Genomic DNA, 19,193 nt, shown 5'->3' on the forward strand with positions numbered 1-19,193 from the left:
TGTCTCAGATGGTGTTCTCCAAACAATCCTTAATTCTCCTTCAGCCAGCACAGAGTCCAAGGAGCCCGAATTTAATCAGACTAATGAACAATACCTAGAAATACAAGCCCGAAAATAGCTCATTTTCCACGTTTTTACAGTCCTATTAGACTTCAATCTTCCAAAAGTGTGCTGTTCACGTTGTTGAAGTCAGCCTGGGAAGTCAGCTTTGCATTTAGAAAGCTAAATAAAACCAGAGTTTAATAAAAGCTCCAACCAAAAAGCAAAGCTGTGATGTTTTTAGCAAGCCTGCAATCCTACCAGTACAAATTCCAAACAGACAGAAGTTTCTCCCTTCTACTTTCATACCTCAAGAGAGTAAAACACACAAAGAACATATTTAAAAAAAAAAAAATGAGGGGGGGAAAAAAAGAGACCTGAGGATTTATTAGCTTGTTCCACCACAGATTGCTAATAGTTTTTTTAATATAGCTTGCTGATGAAGTCATTATCCTTAAGAAGAGCATTAAGGCTGACTCTAAGAAGTTGTTTCTCATTTCCTAGAGGGTTTGTTGGGCTCTTAATGTTCCACAGCTGCTGGTGCTCTGTCAGCAGCACATCCCAGTTTGCTGCCTCTGAGTAAATCAGATCAGGAGCAGGCAGAGACAAATGGGCCAGAGAGGCAGAGCTGGTGCTTTTTATCTAAACCCGAGTCAGTGCAATAAAGAAAAGCACAAGACTTGGCTCTTTTGCAGACTGATAGCATCTCTTCTGCTCTGTATTTACTGAACAGTATTCACTGTTATAAATAAGCTGCTAAGGGGCTTATTTAACACCGTTCAAGGTTTGCCAGTGGAATGAGAAGTGCTGGTGCCCCCCAGTACGCTGGGATGAATCATTATTTTCGCCTGCAATGATCATTATTTTGCCAGGGCTGCTCAGCAGAGCTGGAAAATTCCTCATCTTTGAGTGAACAACCACACAGGGGGGAAGCAGAAATGCTGAACTCGCTTCCCCTGCCTGCTCTGTCCAGGGTAAAGCACTTCAGAAAGGCTTTTACCATCAACAGCCAGCCCAGAACCTGCCCTGGGAATGAGCTCTGCAACACTCCAACTGCTGCAGGTGAGGGAAACACCCCAGGGGGGATGAAGGATGAATAAACCTGCCCCTGTTTTAAGCCAGAATCGACTCTGGGATCTCCTAATTCCCAATCCACGGCCTGGCTGGCAGAGCACCAGGAGCGCTGGACACTGCCCAGGTCATGGCAATGGAACATCAGCAGGGTGTGTAACAAACACCACCAAACTTGCTCACTGACACCCATTTCCTCCCTGGTGGCTGGTTTGAGTCGTTTACAACGACAGAAAACGGGAAGGGGGATTTGTTTTGATAATTCGCATTAAATTCCCATTTTAAAGGCATTCTGGGGGAAGAGATTCAGTTCCCTTTCAATAATTCAGCTGACAGCTAATAAGCATTTGCCAGATAAGCTGCATTATGTGTATCAGTGGCAGGAGCACATCTTGTGCACAGCATTTCACGCAAGCAGCGCTACCCTCGCCACAAAGATTCACCATACAGGTAAAAAGCACAACATTTTTATTACACACTTCCACAGGGATCTACAGCTACCCTCCAGTTAAATCTTTCCACTTGTTAGAGCGCAGGATTGGTAGTTAGAATCACTGGTTTTATCTCCCAGTTTGCCATCGATTCGCTGTGTGTCCATTTGTTTGCAGAGGGCCGAGCAATAATCTGGTATTATAATAAATTAGAATTTCGTGTTAACCTTTCATGCATCACGACACATTCTGCCTACTCCCTGCAATTATCCTTATGTTCATCCTGTACCCTGGGAGAAGGTTATTTTTTCTAGTTTGTTTGCCATACATGTAAAAATTCCATTTTCATCTTTCCATTTCTATCTTTTCTTTAAAAGGGAAAAAAAAAGAGGATGTAGAATAGAAGGTAAAATACTCCCAGGGAAGATTCCAGACACATAACTGAGTTTTTCTCTGTTTAAGCAGATTTCCAGCTTGCTTCCATCAGGACAGCCAACCTCCTGCTAGCCTGGTCTCTGGGAATGCTCATTTGACACTGCAAGTCGACCTGCTGTAACTCTGCAAAGGCACTGTGGAATTCCACCAGCTTGCAGCACACCACTGGAATGCTCTGAGTTTATAAAAGAAGCCTAACATGTAAATCAAAGCCCTCTCCCCTCCTCAGGACAGGAGCTGGTTTGTCTTGAAGCAAGTGGCTTCAGCAAAGTGACTCCGAGCACAGAAATGTCTCCAGATGGCTCTGGTGAAACACCATCTGAGCGTTATTATCAGGCAGATTATTCAATTTGCATTTTGACAATATCCATGCATGTTTGGCATGCTGAAAATCAGCTGAAAAATAACGCCTGGCTGCTTTGGGCTGAAAACATTTCGAAGCGCCGGGGCATCCCCTGGGCTGGGAAGGCTCAGCCCAACTCTTGGGGAGCAAGAGGAGCAGCCCCCAGGGACGGGCAGGGAGCAGGAACAGCACAGGGGGCCATTCCCTCTGTTGCAGGCAGCTTGGAAAGCAGCTCTTGAGCTGAGCCGTGGCCATGACCAGCCTTTAACACGATTTAATCAGGGCAACACAGCAGCAGTGCTGCAGGAGATGCCTCTGCGAGCAGGGCAATCAACCAGCGAGGAGGGAAGGGCAAGCGCTGCTGCAGGAACCAGCGATGACCTCAGCTGGCAACGATGGGAAACAATATCTTCTGAGCTACACTGATTGAGGGAGATTAAAACTGTACAATTACAGCTCGTTTCTGAAGGAGAGCAGATAACACCAGTTAATTACTGCAGGAGAGGAGGAGAAGGCTGAGCTGTGTGTTAATGACCCCACACAAACCCGGGAAAAGCCCCTCTGGAGTCACTGGGGTTTTTCTCATCCCCCTCAGAGCTGCAGAGTGTCTCACCTGAGGGCAGCAGCGTGGTAAGTGTCCACATAGTCTGAAATGAAGAGCTCTCTGTTCTTGATGACGGGGTCTGTGATAACCAGCTCTCGTCCAGAGTCTGCCAGAAAGCACAAACACAACCCCCCAACCCATTAGCTGGAGCCACCATTGCCAGTTTGCAGGTGTTTCTTACAGGTTCTTGGACAACACACTCAGGTTAATTAAGGTGACAAACACTCTGTTAATGTGGCCTGTAAAGGATGGGATATAAGAATGAATGTATAACAATTATTATATTATTATAATCCATTCTTAGACATCAATTCTCCCCTGCCATACCTAAAAACCTTCTGAAGGGAAAGAGCTTTTAGGGGGGGCACTGGATGACACATTTATCCACTGACCACTGGAAACCGTCACTCGCTCCTAGGGGGAAGGAATTAAGGTGGAAGGACATGAGGAAATTAAGTTGTTACTGACTTTTCCAAGCTGAGGTTTTGGCTGTTTTGCATATTTAATGTCAGATCTTCAACTAAAACTTGACAGCACTAACTGCTCAGTCCTCTGGCTTTTGAGGTAAATATTGATGTTCGCATTCAAACACCAAAAATCTTCAGTGTTAACAAAAAACAAGTTTTTTCCGCGACTTCTTCATAACCCCTTTGAGGAACATGAAAATCCTCACGCGGGAGAGCACAAAAAAAGCAGCCATGCTATCAAAAAACGCTCCCTTTCTGACACTCTGCCTGTAATCTCACCGTCAGAAGCTCCAAATAAATTAGTAAGAGAAACGTTCGGTTTGTGGAGCTTTTTTGCTAAAAGCACACACAGAGAATGTCCTTTAAGAGGAGAACTCCTGCTCAACTTTGTACTTTGTCAGGCACCAGAAAAGTTGCTGTGTTCCCTATTTCAATCATCAACTTTTATCATCACGATTCACCTTGGAGTATCTTCAGAATTTTGAACAGTTGCCTCAAGGAACTTTCCTGGTAAGAACAGAAGCAAATGTTATGTCTTCCCTGGAGGCAGGAGATAAAGGACACGGGGATATGGACACTAAAGTTTCTTCTGCTTCTGTTAAACCCAAGATCACACTTGTTTTTGCAAAGAGAGGGGGGGAAACGCAGCCAGGGGTGTTTCAGTTCCATCCCTTCCTGCAATGTTAATCCCAGTGAATATTCAGGTGGGCAAGGGGCAGGAACGTAAAACACTGTGGCAGAATCAGAGAAAAACACAAGATTCAGAATTCCTTCAGATAATTTGGTCTTCACTTAGTAACTAGCACAGAAGGCCTACAAAGGATTCGGTGTTGGGTTTGTTTTGTGTTGTCTCTTAAGGCTTTGTTTAATACATCACAGTATTTAAGGCACGTCTGAAACGCATCTGTGGGCACAGGACACGCACCAGTTCAACACCATCCCCTGATATATTGTTTTCACCCTGTCCCTGCTTCACACCCCCGTGCAAAAAGCGCTCTTGCTTTGTTAAAACTTGAACCTGAGAGCAAAGCAAAGCAGGCCTGGCTCTGGGGAACCTGACTTACCGTTCTCGTTGTGTCTGTCCTGGACCAAGTGCTGATAGACGGAGTCCGGGACCTCTGACTGGCGATAGTACCACTTGACGTTCATGAGGAGATGGTCCCGTTTGCTCTGAAAAACAAGGCCTAAAGGCATTACTAAAAAGGAAACCCAGGCCACACCTGACACAACCTTCTACATGTTCACCCTGAGACAAAACCCAAAAAGGAGGGAAACATTTCCACCACACTGAACCGGGGCAACGTGCTGATGGCAGATTGATTTTCGAAGGCAACTTGAGAACCTGCTACAGTTGGATCTCTCTGTGCATCTGACCAGCAAACACTAATCTATTCACTCACATTAATTAACTCTAGAAAAGAAGAGGCAGGGATTAGAAAAGGGTTGGGATTTTTGGCCTCGTGCAGCAGGGTCTTAGTCTGCTGTTTCTACAATCATGAAGTATTTATGGCCAAACATGCAAAAAGAATGGCAACAGTGTCATAATTCAGTGCAACCCTTTTTAATAGTTGAAACCAAGTGATAATAGATTTTTTTTTTCCCCCCCAGGGACAGATGGATTCAGACATAATCATAGATGTTCTTTATTACACAAAAGAATAGGATGCTGCACTTCAATCACAATAATTACAGGCTCTGATTGCTCATGAACCTCACAGCAAAATTTACACAAAACTATCTCCCTCAAATGCTCCTTTTTCATTGAGACTCTCCAGCCACCAATTTGTTCCTTCTTAGAAGGAAACTGAAGCATAAACACCACTTAAAAAGAGAATTTTTAGATCAAGTCATTACAGACTCTGCTTCAGTTTATCTCTGAACCCCCTCGGTCAGCAGTTCCTCCTGCTGTTCCAAAACACTTGAAGAAACAAAGGTCCGAAGGGAAAGTAACTTTCCTCTGGCATGAGGCAACTGCAAGTTTGTGTTTTTCTGGACTACAGCTCTCCAGAGCCTTCTAGGATTGCTCCTAAAACATTCACATTTCCACATTAAATCCCAGGTTCCCGGCCCAGAAGGTTCCTGTTGTCTCTCCTGTTCACATCAGCCCAACAGTTACAGCATTTCTGCCTAACAATCAACATCAAACCCTTCCCTTTAAAAGCACTTTGATGAAAACCACGTGTAATACCAGGAAACCACTGCCAGTGGCAGCATTGTGCCAGAAAAAGTTTGCGACTGATCCACCACTTGCACGTGGGATGCACTTGAATCCTCAACCCCCCATTCAAGAACAACACTCGGGCTTGTGCAGGAGAAACCTGATCCTGCTGCGCTGGGGGTTTTTTTATTTTTGAAATAACACATCGGCAATCAAAGCCAACAAGCTTGCCTAATGCCTGAAAACATCAAAAGGACGAGGAGTGAGAGGCAGCTCTTGATTTCTGGCGCCTGCTGTTCAAAAATTGGGGTTGCAGACTCGTCTGTTCTCCCGCAGCAGCGCTCAGTGCAAGCCCAGCTTTTGTGAGCAGCCTCTCTGAATTCTGGAGACAAAATAAGTACAAGGAAATAATCTGTTACCCTCTCACTGAGAGTTCATCAATTCTATTAAGTGCTGACAGGCACTGCTTGCAGTGATAGGAGACATCCTAACAACTCAGCATTCCTCTGTGAATTCTCTTCATTTCTCAGCTGAGAGGAGAAGGCCCCCACTCTTGTGCTGAACACACAAACCCTGGCTCTGTGACAGCACAAAACCCACTCCCTTTTCCGTGAGGACAGTTTACAACAAGCAATAACAGCTAAAGCTTTGATTTCCCGGGTTTGTGCCACTGAAGGCAGGTGTCTCTCAAATAATACAGCCCTCCAAGGAGCACTGCAAAGGAGGCACAAGTGCATCTGTACGTGGAACCAGGAAGGAGGACCAAAAAACACAGTCTGGGATTCGGTGGTGGAGGTGGTTTTGATGAGCAGATGACATCAGGGAGAGGAGAAGGACTAGAAATCAGGAATGGAAGGTGCTTATGGAGAATCATCTACAAACCAAACCATCACAAGTCCGAACAACAACCAGCAGCCAATGGAGAGATCCAAGAAAAGAGAGTAAATTACTGTGTTTTGGAAAAAAAGAAGAAAATAAAAGGCAGCAAATGAGGAATAAAAGGCTGCAGCTCTGCTAAGAGGGGACAGTTTTGCAGAAGGAATTCTGAAGGTGTACAAATTCTGTGTGAAGGCACATCCTTTACATCTGCATACACTGGGATGATATTCAAACAAAAACAGGATAGATCAACGCTTGAAATGTTTTGGCTGTTTCCTTGGCATCACACGGAGCTGGGAGGTCACAGCTTTTCTGTGAATTAGGCCAAGGCTCTAAAGGAGATGGTGATGCCATCACCCCACTCTCCTCTCTCTGTTTCTAATTCTATCCCAGGAACAGGACAGGGCTTTTAGCAGGGCAGGGAGGAGGCCAAGGTCAGCGCTTCCAAAGCATTCACATACTCTGGGGAGATGAAATCAGCGGCTGCAAGTGAGGTTTTCCCACTTGCTGCCATAAGGGACCACCTCACTCTCTGCCCTCCTCCCCAAAGAGCCTTTTTTGCCATTCAGTCAAAGCAAAGAGAAGTTTTAGCTGATTGCCACATCCCCTGGAAGCTTCACTGCCAGTGCTCCCCCAACATGCACTAAAAAAATGGGAGAGGAGGGGATTTCACAGGAGCCCATCAGGAATATTCACACATGAACACACAGAGGAGGCAGGCAAAGTATTTACTGGGTTTTGCAGTATTTTATCACATCACTCAAAAATCCCACAGCTGAAAAAAAAAACAAAAACAAAACTAAAAAATAGGATAACATCTACACACAGGCTGGAGCTTCCTGCCAGTTGAAGCATTTGCATTTGATGGGAAGATATTTCATTTTCCATTTTGAGTGGGAATCCCTCCCACCATCACAGGGCAAGAATGCAAAGCAAAGGGGAACTACAGGGGGGGTTCATAACCCTCTTCTTTCAGTACATTTCAATAATGTATCTTTTAAAGCCACGGAGAAAAATACGAGGGCAGAATTAGAATCAGAACAGGCGATAAAAACCAAAACACAATCAGCGCAAACGGCGTGGGATAAACACAGGGTTGAAGCCACGGCCTACACCCACTTCAACTCTGAACTTCTGAACACTGAATTCTATTCAACAGTCATTTAAAGTGCATTGGGAAAGGAGAAGATGGATGAAGATGGCCGGTGTACACATCTTTAAAAGTTATCCGACTCGTGGCTCCACGATGCCGATGGGCTCCTGCTCGTGGAACAATCGTGGAATGCTGCCTGTGGAATAACTCGGTGCCTCCACACAGAGAGAAAGCAGCAGCAAAAATATCATTTACAATGGGATGTGTAACTTTTTACAGAAAGGTCTCTGGACAAAGATGCAACAAAAAATGCGCCCATAAACTAATAAACTGTTGCTTGTGCTCTGCTGGGAGGGGTCGGGTTTGGTTCGTGGGTTGGTTGGGTTGTGGAGTTTGGGGGTTTTTTTGGTTTGTTTTTCTGTTTGTTTGTTTTAAGGGGAAGACGTGATCTCCTTCCTAAATATCTCTTTTTACCAAGTCTGGTCAGTTTTGTCCAAATCATTTAAAACCTGCACCTTGAGAAGCATCTTCTGTGCTTCCTCCCCAACACGGATGATTTAGTGGGGTTTAACCTGCAGCTTCCATCTCCCTAAAAATATAAAACGTCTGTCAGAGTCTTCCTTTTCCCATTTACATCCTTCAGTGCACAGAAATTCCTAGACATGCTATTTTGTCAGCCAACTTCCTAAATACGTATGTCATTTCTAAGGCAGACAATCCTCAGAGGTGTCAAGGCGCCAACTTCGGTGGCAGACTATTTATTTTACAGCCATGTGCACACAAAAGAAGTGGCCTCCAGTTCTTAAAGTGTGACTTTTATAAAATATATTTTTTTTTATTTTTTTTTTTTACACCTTTACATCTGAAAAGCTGCAGACAGTCACATGCCAAGTTCAGACTTGCAGAAAGTGCAGCCCTGGCAAGCGCTTTTAAATTTCAAGTGTCTTTCTGTCAGCTCCAAACGATTCCCTGAGCTACAGAAATGCCTTCTCCCCTTAAATGAAAATATTGTCTTCTGCTGCAGCGCTCACAAAGTGCTCATTTTGGGGTTTTGTTCCTTTGAAACAACATGAATCAGGTTGGGGCACTGAACAAGAATGAGCAGGAATCTGTAAATGGATTAAAGCCTCCCCAGTTCACAAGCATCTGGTCAAACTCTATTCAAAATGAGCCTCTGCCTTAGAGGGAAGGGGGGGGGAAATAAAATCTTGCAGGTTCTGTCTAAAAGTAGGGAACGTGCCGATTTCCACAGCCCTGGTGACAATTCCAAGGTGCCTGTTTTCTTTGGAACAGGCTCCAACCAGAGTTACTGCTCATCCCAGCTCGGAGCTTCAGAGGTTCCACACTCCCCTTCCAGGGTTATGAGTAACCACACTGTGCAAACGATCGCAGATGCCCTGCAGATTCTCTCAGAGGGATTTTAATCAGTATACTTCACTACTTGCCCTATTTAGGTCCATGTTAAATCACAACTAGCTTTGGAAATAATATCCCAAATGCTGGGGGATGACAGATGGGCAAGCGGGAGTGGGGGAATAGCAGCTCTTTCAGAGGCACAAACAGCAAAACAGGAACAAGGAAAAGAACATCTTCCCCTTTCCAACACGTTTTCCACTCTGAAATTTTTCTATCAGGAAAAAAAATAATAATAATAATGGGATTCATTCTAAGCTACCAAATTCTCTGGAGGATTTTAATAACGTGTTAAATATTTTAACAGCGTCAAAATCAACATCTTGTGCACAGCAGCAAAGCAGCTCTGGCCCCACAAAGCCAAGGGTTGGGGGTTTTTTTAACAATACAAATTAACCTCCTCCTTTGGGGCATTGTTTGCCCCCCCCAAAATAAAGATTTCATTTCACACAAACAGTTCCAGTGATGCTCCGTGACGTGCCTGATTCCAGTGGTACATTTGACTCGCTCCATCCCTTCCTGGCCCTTCCCTGCCACGAGGAATCGCTTCCAATAGTTCTTCTCCAACTGCAGAGCTATTTTTTACACTTAGAATTTTGACATTTGCTAATATTCAAAGGAGAGAAAAAAGAAAAATAGAGACCACTCAACCAGTGGGAGGGGGAAAAAAAAGCAGCAGAGGGGGGACACACAAATGAAACTATCTGGGTATCAGGAAGGAGCTAAAGGGATCCAACAAGGATTATTCCTCTTCCCTCTCCACAACAGCACATGTAATTTCACATTCTCAGGATATCTTTTCGTAGGCTGTTTGCTAATTAATTAAGAAACCCGATCAGCTGTTTGTAAGCCAAGCAAACCCAGCTTGGAAATACAGAGGTTGTTACTCCAAATGAATGTTATTTTTGCAGCTTGATTATTTAATTCAGCTGCCTGTGCAGCAACACATAATTACTCCTTGCAAACACAGAGGCATTGTCAGTGTTCAGCAAGGAATCAAAAAAAAAAAAAAAAAAGAAAAAGTGAAATGAAAGCAATAAACATGGCAACATGCAGATTAATCCTCTCTGCCCCTCCAGCACAACAAACCCGGGCAGGGCTGTCCCCCCTCGCCCTGAGCCCACACAAAGGGCTGCAACCTCTAAACCTGTTAGTGTTATCTAATGACTATTCCATCTACAAGAGCTTTTCTAATAGAAACACGCCTTGATGGCTTATCTGGTGCACAAGGCAGGGCACAAAGCAGGGGCTGATTGAGCGCGGTAATGGAAGGCAGGAAATGAGAAGGCTCGGGAAAGCCGCGGATAATCGATCAGTGGATTCGCTCAAGTGTGAGCTGAGCTGGGAATAAGCTGCCTGGGGTATCAAATATTGCTGTTTCCAGGGTAAAGGCCCATTTCTGTGATCTATGCAGGAGAGAGCATAATTTATTGACAAAACAATATCGGATTCTTTTGGCAACGCCTCGCGCTTGACATTTCGTGACTGTTTACAGAGAGGTTTGGTGGTTTGGTTGTTTTGTTTTTCCCTGTGTCCTTTTTATTCACAAATAAAACTCTTTTGGGAATTCATGAAGTCACCTCAGTGGGCTGGAAATGAAATTTAGCCTTGTGTACAAGTAACTCTGAGGTGTAAAACGCACACAGACACACAACCACTTGCCCAGAATTCCAACCTTTCACCTGGGATTTCACTTGGACACCTCCAGGGATACACAGTCCTGCTCACAGCCAGCCTGCTTTGTTGAGAATACTCTTTGTTGAGATCTCTCCTGCAGTCTCTACAGAATTTGAAGCAACACTGTTGGCAAACACCCCCAAACATCACAGACAGGTTATTTGCAGGCTTCTTTCCTACAGAAGGAGAGGGGAAAAGTCCCACACACGTACCTGCAAACCTCAGCCCACGCACGCAGATTGATGTATAAACCGACAATCTGTTTGCCTACACCTTTAAAACACGGCAAAACGTGGCCAAAATTAGTTCCACATCACGACACATCATCTGCAAGGTTGTTCTGTGCACTGGGAGGACGTGGCCAGGCAGCCAAAACCTCCCAAGCAGCCAGCAAGGCTCGAGCCTTTTCAGAGACGGTGGGTGATGCGCGACTTATCCGCATGTTAATTCCGAGTGGCTGCCATATGTTGTCTCCCAGTGTGGGTGGTTTGGCATTAGAGCTGCTAGACTGTCTTAAAAACACAGCCTTCAGATCCCCAGAACTGCTCTAACCCAAACTTGCCACGCTGCCACCTCCCCAGCACGAGATGTTCTGGCGGGGCGGGCGTTGTAGCAGCAAGGCAAGAGCTCCACAGCACCCAAGACAGACAAAGGAGAATTTATGGCAGCTGAGAACTGGGCAAAGATCCGTCAGAAACTGCAATAAATAGCACTAAAAGGCTGCCTGAGCTTCAGTGAATTCAACAGCAAAATCTGCCTCGTTAGGAGTCAGCACTGAATTCCCTCTGCCTCAACTGGATGCGCTTCTAAGACAGAGCTCAACCAAATGAGCAAATTTTGGTAAAACTCAACCAATATGGCATTGATGTTACCTCCCAGCTCTTAATTTCGTTTAGTGGCACTCAGGTGTCTTCCCCTGAACTCAGCCTCATCCAGGTTTTTAAAGGAAAAAAAGAACATCACTCATTTCAGGTGATGACAACAGAGATGTCTGTGTTTAAAACAAACTGTAGTATTGATTCCATAAACTTTTCAGCTTTACTAGAAACAAAGCTGCTCACTGTGCCAAGAATTAGCCAGTCACCTCTATTGATTTTTGAGTGAAATACACTCAAGTACAAAGGTACCCTTAAAATCTCGGTGCAATCCTAAATGACAAAAGATAATTCCATCTTGCTAAAAAAAAAAAAAAAAAAAAAGGCAGTTATGCTTAAACCTCGACTGGCTTAAAATAAAACTACGATAAGATCTTTCATGAAGGTCATGGGTCACTGCTTACTACCTCATTTAATCCCTTTGTGGTATCTTTCTGCTCCGTTTCCCTTTTACGTCCCCTGACTCCCATCTGCGGTTCGTGGTGTTGGTGACGGGGGCAGAGGCACCAAAGTCACCCCAGCACTGCCTGCTCCGAGCACGGGGAACAGGCCCGTTTAATTAGGGCTGGCAGGGCTCAGAGACAGCCTGTCCACCCATTTCCTCCCCCCTCTGAGAGACACAAAAAGCTTTTCCCCAGCTGACTGCTCCCCCTTCCTGGGGAAAACAACCAGCTGTCTGCAGCGCCGGATCCGGAGCAGATAAGAGGGGCTGCATCTGAGCAGATAAAATTGGTGTTGCCCTCGCAGGTTCCCAAGGGGGGGAAGCAGAGCCAGTTGGGTCCAACCCATTTGTGCCTGAGCAAACCACATCTCCTCCACCTGATGTGGGATTCCTGTGTGTTGATGAAGATCCCTCTCAACACCCCAGAGCTGCTGCACCTCTGTGTGTGCTCTCCAGGGGTGAAGCTGTGGAGATGCCACCTCTCTGCTGGGATTCTGCAAATATCACAAAGGCCCTGCAGGGCAGACACGGGGGTGAGGAGCCACTGCCAGGCTGCAATTCAAATCACTGCAAGAAAAAGCAATAAATAAGCAGTGCTTTTTGATCCCAGTGTGTTCACCTGCGCTGCCTCTCCCAAATCCACTGTGATTACAGGTTATGCCTTTCCCACAGAAGGAAATTTGGAGGGACAGGGACCCTCCCCAGCATCTCTGTTGCTGTGCTCCCACCACACAGGGAACAGCAAACAGCCACCTACAGCTAATGGTATCACAAATGCACTTAACTAATCATCCAATACGTGCTCTGGTAATTAAATTCCATTCAGGTTTGTTTGTGTTTTTTTTTTTTTAGCATCATCCCAAAGAAGTGCCACGCTGAAATGAAGACACCATTCAGGCCATGCCTGACATTTGCCATTAAATGTCATTTATGGCATATACAGCTCCAATCTAATTGCTGAGCACCACCAGCTGCAGTATTTATCACTTCTATTAACACAAGCAGCACACCCGGCTCTGGGGCTGTTCCAAGCCATCATACACAGTTTAAATAGATTTCTCACCTTTTAAATATCAAGAGGCCACATTTTCTTTACCATCCCACTCAGGGGTTTACCTTTGAACAAAGACATGCCAAGAGCTGGAGGATAAAACAATCAGGAGAGGGTTTGCTCTGCAAACCCAGCACGGAGTTTGAACAGTCACAGGGGCTGTTAAAATATCGCCTGATGGGCAGGGGAATTTTATGGCAGGAAAAATTAAAGCACCTCTGCAAACAGGCTGGGGGTTGAAATTGGAAAAAGAAAAAGGGAAAAAAAAAAATAAATAAAGACTGATTAGCCAGATCCCATGACTTGGCCATTTCACCACAAAAGCCAATGCTGTTCCCATCAGGAAACAAAGTGTGTTTGGAAAAGAAATGCCTGGAAAGTAAATGTTTCCTTGTGCAGCTCCTCGGAGGATGTAATTTGCTTATGAAATGGGCAGTTAGTTCAGTGTTTACATCCTCTAAGAACCAAACGTGTGTCACAGAACGAACCAAGGTTTTAAAGCAGAAAAAAACCACCCAAAAATCAGCTTTCTACACGTGCTTCATGTGAGGGTGTTCAGGCAGTGTCTGATAAACAGGGGCATGACACAGCCCTCATAAAAACACTGTCAGTAATTAGTGTGCAACAACCAGAGCAGCTAATCAAGAAAACAAAACAGGAATCAAAAAAAAAATAGTGTCAAGTTGCAGAAGATACAACTGTCTCTTATCCCACATTTCTAATACAGATTGTTGCTGTGTGCCCTGATGTCAATAGGTAGAATTAGCAGCACCAGGCTTTGTGGGGTTTTTTCCTTGTATTTATATGTAAATCAGCACTAAATAAACATCCCCCACAGCAGCTCCACAGGCTGCAATCTAATCTGAACCCGGAGATTGGAAAGATGGGCTCCATTCATCTGGAAATAGCCAGATATTGAAAACACTAAAATCAGAAATAACTACACTGGGAATAAAATGGATCCATTTACCTGCTAGGAAAAGAAAAATGCTCAAAGGAAAAGCTGGGAGAGAGAGATACAAAGGGAAAAAAAAAACCCTTTTCTCAGGTGCTGAAAGCACAAACATACAGACAAGTAAGATGATCCACGAGAAAAGGAGACACAGAAATACAGCTTTTAAACACACAGTGCATGTCATGGACACCATCTGCACTCTGGCTGGGATTAAAGTGAACACAGCCAGCCAAGCTAACATATAATTCCAAGGCTAATCATTTGTCTTGGGCAATATAATCGTCACAGCATTACAGCTCTAACAAATGAAGCCACTAATAGCTCCCATTTCAAGGAGTCAAGGTGTTAATTCGGTCCCAGATCCAGCAGCAGAACACTTCGAGGCCAACCAGTAGTTCCAGAAACCCTTCAGTCCTCATGTAGAACTCAAATTAATCTACTTTATTACTGGAGGCACTGGATGGAAGCCCTTTTTTTTTGCCCAGTTCAAAGGCTCCTGCCTCCGAAATCCTCCAGTTATTCAGGAAATTCGTATAAAATTTGGGTTGACTGGTTTAGAGGGAGCTCATGATTTAGATCAGCTTCCTCTTGACAAATGCCAGCTTCTCAGCAGGGCTCAGAAGATTGTTTTTAACATCTCCACCAACTCAGTTCTTCAAACTGCTGAGCAGGAAGAGTCTCTTTTGGGAAAAATTAAAGTGTTAGAGATTATGCAGTAAAATTAGGAGCTCTCCCTCTCTTCGACACTCACGTTAAAGGGAGAAACACATTTAAATCAGTGTTGGAGCACGCATTTGAGAAGCCTGTGCAATTGTCTGCAGCTCTGGCTGGAACATCTCTCTGGGAACCTGACCCTCAGAGGCCTCACTGAGTGTTCAGTACCTTAGCAAAGTGGAATAAAACAGAATATTCATGCACTGGCACAAGCAACACTGACAAATCCAAATCCATTTCCCCACGCTTGAACTATTGCAAGGCACAGCACTTGTCCTACAAGTGCTTTCCAATGAGTGCAGCAATAAATTCATCTGTGGTATAATGCAATATTAGCTGGAATTTAAATATTTACTGTGCAGTTAATGTCTTTCCAAAGCAGGAATGCCCCAGATATGCTCCCAGCTGTTTATTCTCCTGGCCCAATGTCTTCGGTAACGAACAGCCCGTTGGTTTAATCGCCCCTCCACGTTCAGCATCGACATCAAACACCAAGCACAGGTATCCATCAGGCCCCTCTGGCACCAGGAACAGCCAACACGTGGGGAATGGAGCCCGTTCCAGGGACATGCCCTTCCCAAAGAGCAGGGAAGATGATGGAGTGCAGGGAGCAGGTTCCACCCCACGCTGCACACACCGCAACAGCTGCAGCCTCCAGAGAAAGATTTATGAAGGCATTTCACCACTCTGTGGAATTCTGCACTTCAGAGCGTGAAGTTTTTAGCTTAAAAAGGTCCAAACTACCTCAAAATTCCCCCAGTTTATACACTGGATGAGATGAGGGTGCAGGAAATCCCTCTGAAGGGCACTGGAATCAGGATACAATTTACAGGTGTTTCCTTACAGCTCTGCCCCAGCTGAGGCAGGGAAGCACTAAACCACAGTCTGACCATCATCCTCCCGGATCAGCAACTCCTGGGTTCAGGAATTATTTTGCAACACCAGCACGTGACACACTGGAGCACCTCAGAACGGGGAACCCAACAGCAAACAGCAGCTCCCTTTTGGGAAAGCGTCTTTCAGACATTCCAGAAAGCATCCAAGGGGGAACACCTTCCTGCAGATCCCTTGCCATACTCTGCAGAACTGTCTGATATTCCAGATTCTGCAGCTTCTGCCTCGCAGGGTCCTTGGGTTCACATGTATCAAAGCAGCCAATTGCCTTTTCTCTTTTTTTTTTTTTGTCTTTTTTTCCCCCCCCTTTTTTTTTTTTTTAAACACGAAGAATATGAAAGCACACACTGAAGCTGGTCCTTGTTAGCAGACCCATTTTCATCTCTTTAAACTCAAAGAGAGCAATTCCCTTGAAAACTGTCACAGCATTTTCCCAATCCATAAAGAGGAAGTTCAACAGCCTCGGGTCACTAATCACGACGACGGGGGAGATACAGAGCATAAATTATGGCTTTCCATCTCACAGCAGCGAAACATATATAGCCTTTTATCTTAACTTATTTGATTCTTTCTGGAAACTCAATGTTTTAGGCACGTTTTACAGCCTAAAAAAAGAGGATGTTTTACAAATAAAAGGGGAGCACTTTGTGCAGCATTCCTTACAGGAGGTGGGTGAGCAGCACAGACAGGTGGGTGGACAGGAATTGCTTTACACAGCAATATAACCTCTCAAAGGAAAAGCTTCAAACGAAGTTTAAGGATTTGCTTAGGACGAGTGTGTTGGTTTTAATAACTCTGCATTGCTTTTAACCTTAAAATGCGCCAACAAACAACTGAAGGGAATAAGATTTTAAAACCCCCAGAAGTTCTGCTTAGAAAGCAGAGCAGGATGCTTACACGCCACTAATTTAATTAAAGTTATTTTCCTTTTAAATACCCTCTAATGGCCCAAAACGAACTCAGGCTGATTTAAAATCAATCACTTTAATCAAAATTACAAGTTCAAATTCTCCACGGATTAGTGTTCAGTGACTACAGTGTCAAAAATGCACATCCATCACATCCTGACGTTCTCCTCACACCGAGTCCCAGTCAGGGACCCGCGCAGGTTCCCTCCTTCACACAGAGGTGACTCCGAGGCTCTGCCAACCCCCAGCCCTGCTCTCTGAACAGCCCTGCCTGCCTTCTGCAGGGAAGGAAACAGAATGGCCAGGAGATCTGAAGCTCTGTCAGACGGTCACAAGGTGGAGCTGACTTGAAGCGTTTTCCTAAGTGGCTCCATCAGTCCCTGCCCTATAAAAGGGGAGATGTTGCCTTTGCTGCCACTCAAGCTCAGAAGACATCCCAGCTGTTCAAAGAGCATCCACACTCTCCTCCTTTCCACATGCCAGCCTTTTTGCACCTCTCACCAGCACAACACGCACCTTTGCCAGCATTTTTTAATCCACACAAAAACCAACAGCTCCTGACACACTGTGGGTGTACAACCCCCAAATTTACTGAACAGGCCAAACAATCCCTTATCTTCCAGAACACAACTGCTCTACACAACACTCACCCCAGCAAGAGCAGGGGCAGCGCAGGAAAAAAACCACACGAGCAAGGGCAGCTGCCCGTTAACACACGTGTGTGCCACCAGCCCAGGATGTCCCCAAGGCCTGAAACCTTAAGGAAACCAGGAAAAACGGGAAGAGAGAGTCCAGCCAACTCCATATGGGGCAGGAAAGGAGGAACTACACTCACATGCCTACACAGACGCAGGTGGAGACATTTCTGTACCCAGGCTGCCAACACTGCAGGCAGTTGCCACCTCCCACCCTCAGCCACACACTGCTGGCATAGACATCTCGCCCACAAACTTCAGGTAGGGAGTCTCAGGAATGTTTTCCACAGGGTTCCCACACCACAGCTCGACTGCCCTTTCTCCAGTGCAGCTGGAACAGCCAAAGGTGCCTGGTTTACATATTTACATCACTCTTTTCTGCCCAGGTTTTATTTCGAAGCAGCCTAACAGGGCTCAGCAGAGGTGCTGGTGCATCTCAGTTGTCCCACACCACGGCTATTGTGACAGTTCCCAGCTGGAATAACACCAAAACCAGCACAGGTATCACTTTGGGGAGCTGGCAGAGGGATGTTTATTGTGTCCTACAGCTCCACGTGCTGCTCTGAGCATTTTATATTCCCAAGAGCAGCATCATCATCATCATCACCTGGCAGAGCAATTCAAAGCCCATCAGTGAGGCTGCAGCAATGGTGAGGGATGGGACACACACTAAAATTCAGTGACCACGCTGACATTTCACATTCCTTAAGGAAACCATTTTGAAAGCAGGAAAACAAATTCCTTTAATGAATTATCTCCACCAGCTTACCAAGCATGAGAGTGTGTCTTTGGAGGCTTAGCAGAGAGACACAAGAAATCTGACAGTGCTCAAGTACCCCCAAATGACCAGAGAGAAAATTTCAACTTCAATAATCCTAAAGGTCAGAAGCATTATTAAACATGACAGATGCCCTCACTGTTCAACACTAGAGGACATGGCTAAATTTATTCTATCTCCATTTTTTCCTGCTACATAAAACGCAGCTAATGTACAATTTGATACTTTCTCATCTAAAAGCCAGAAATAACATTTTTTTTTTTCTTCCCCCTCCACGTTTTCAAGCTGGCATGTAATGATTTATTTAGCAGTCAATTATCTCAGCACCAGGTGGAGTGAACAGGTTTACTTCGGGTAAGGAGGAGGAAACAAGACAGAAGAAAATGGGGGAAAAAGGCAAAAGGTGGTGAAGACTCTGCAAATATGGGCAAGTCAAATATACAGGGGGGTGTTAGTGAACCCTATGGTTCCTGTACCTGCAATCAATCCACTGCTACTAAAGGTGTTCTTATCTACAACTTGATAAGCCACACATCCCTCCTGGTAACGCAGCATGGGAAAAGCAGTCGGGGTTACACTCCACAGCTGGTATATTCTTGTTTTTCCCTGTTTGCTCAACATCTGCCTTCACCCTCAGCTCCCAGCAGAACAAGGGGGTGGGTGTTGTGCTAATGAAACTTGTACCAGTTGTGCTTCCTGCTTCCCTCCTTACAAACATCAGGGAAAAGCAACACAACTGCAATCCAGTAACCCCAGCGTGGGATTCCACATCCAGCCCCATTTCTGTCCCGCTGCACTCCTTTAAAAACTCTCTTTTTTTTTTTTTAAACACAGAAGTTGGCTCTCAAAATAAACCAGCTTTGCAGTGAATGGGAGCAATCTGGTGATGTGAAATGAGCTGACAGGGATCGTCAGCTCGGATTAAGGGCCTGTCTGCCCGGCCTCTCCCTCCGAGGGTGCACACACGGACACCCGGGATGCTCCAGCATCTCCTGCTGGACACAGGGAAGGAGCTCCAGAGCTTTTCCTGGGGGTGAATCCTCATCAGCCTCCAGACAGGCTTTCCATTTTCGTGTGGTGACAAACCAGCAACGAAAATTCCGATTGCTGGGCCTGGGAATTGCCAAGTGGGGCAAGAACAAAGAGGGGAATCATATTAGGAAAGGGAAAAGAGGGAAGAAAGAAGGGGGGAAAAAAGGGAAAGGGGGGGAAGGAACAGGGGAAAGGAAGGGGGGAAACAAGGGGAAAAGAAGGGGGGCAAACAGACTATC

At 45.3% G+C, this 19,193-nt stretch overlaps 1 protein-coding gene across 6 annotated transcripts in view; it reads right to left on the minus strand.

Annotated features, from left to right (window-relative positions):
• RERE (arginine-glutamic acid dipeptide repeats) overlaps positions 1-19,193 on the minus strand; it is a 155,886-nt gene that overhangs the window by 91,419 nt on the left and 45,274 nt on the right. For all 6 annotated transcript variants that reach the window (XM_027882467.1, XM_027882466.1, XM_027882462.1 and 3 more), the window contains exons 4-5: positions 4,455-4,560; positions 2,933-3,029 (exon numbers count right to left, since the gene is read on the minus strand). In XM_027882467.1, coding sequence (XP_027738268.1) covers positions 2,933-3,029; positions 4,455-4,560 — 203 coding nt within the window. The remainder of the gene's footprint in view (positions 1-2,932; positions 3,030-4,454; positions 4,561-19,193) is intronic.

Source organism: Empidonax traillii, unplaced genomic scaffold (assembly GCF_003031625.1).
Source record: "Empidonax traillii isolate 1590-97213 ecotype Southwest subspecies unplaced genomic scaffold, ASM303162v1 scaffold106:size2091409, whole genome shotgun sequence".
Taxonomy (NCBI): Eukaryota; Metazoa; Chordata; class Aves; order Passeriformes; family Tyrannidae; genus Empidonax; species Empidonax traillii.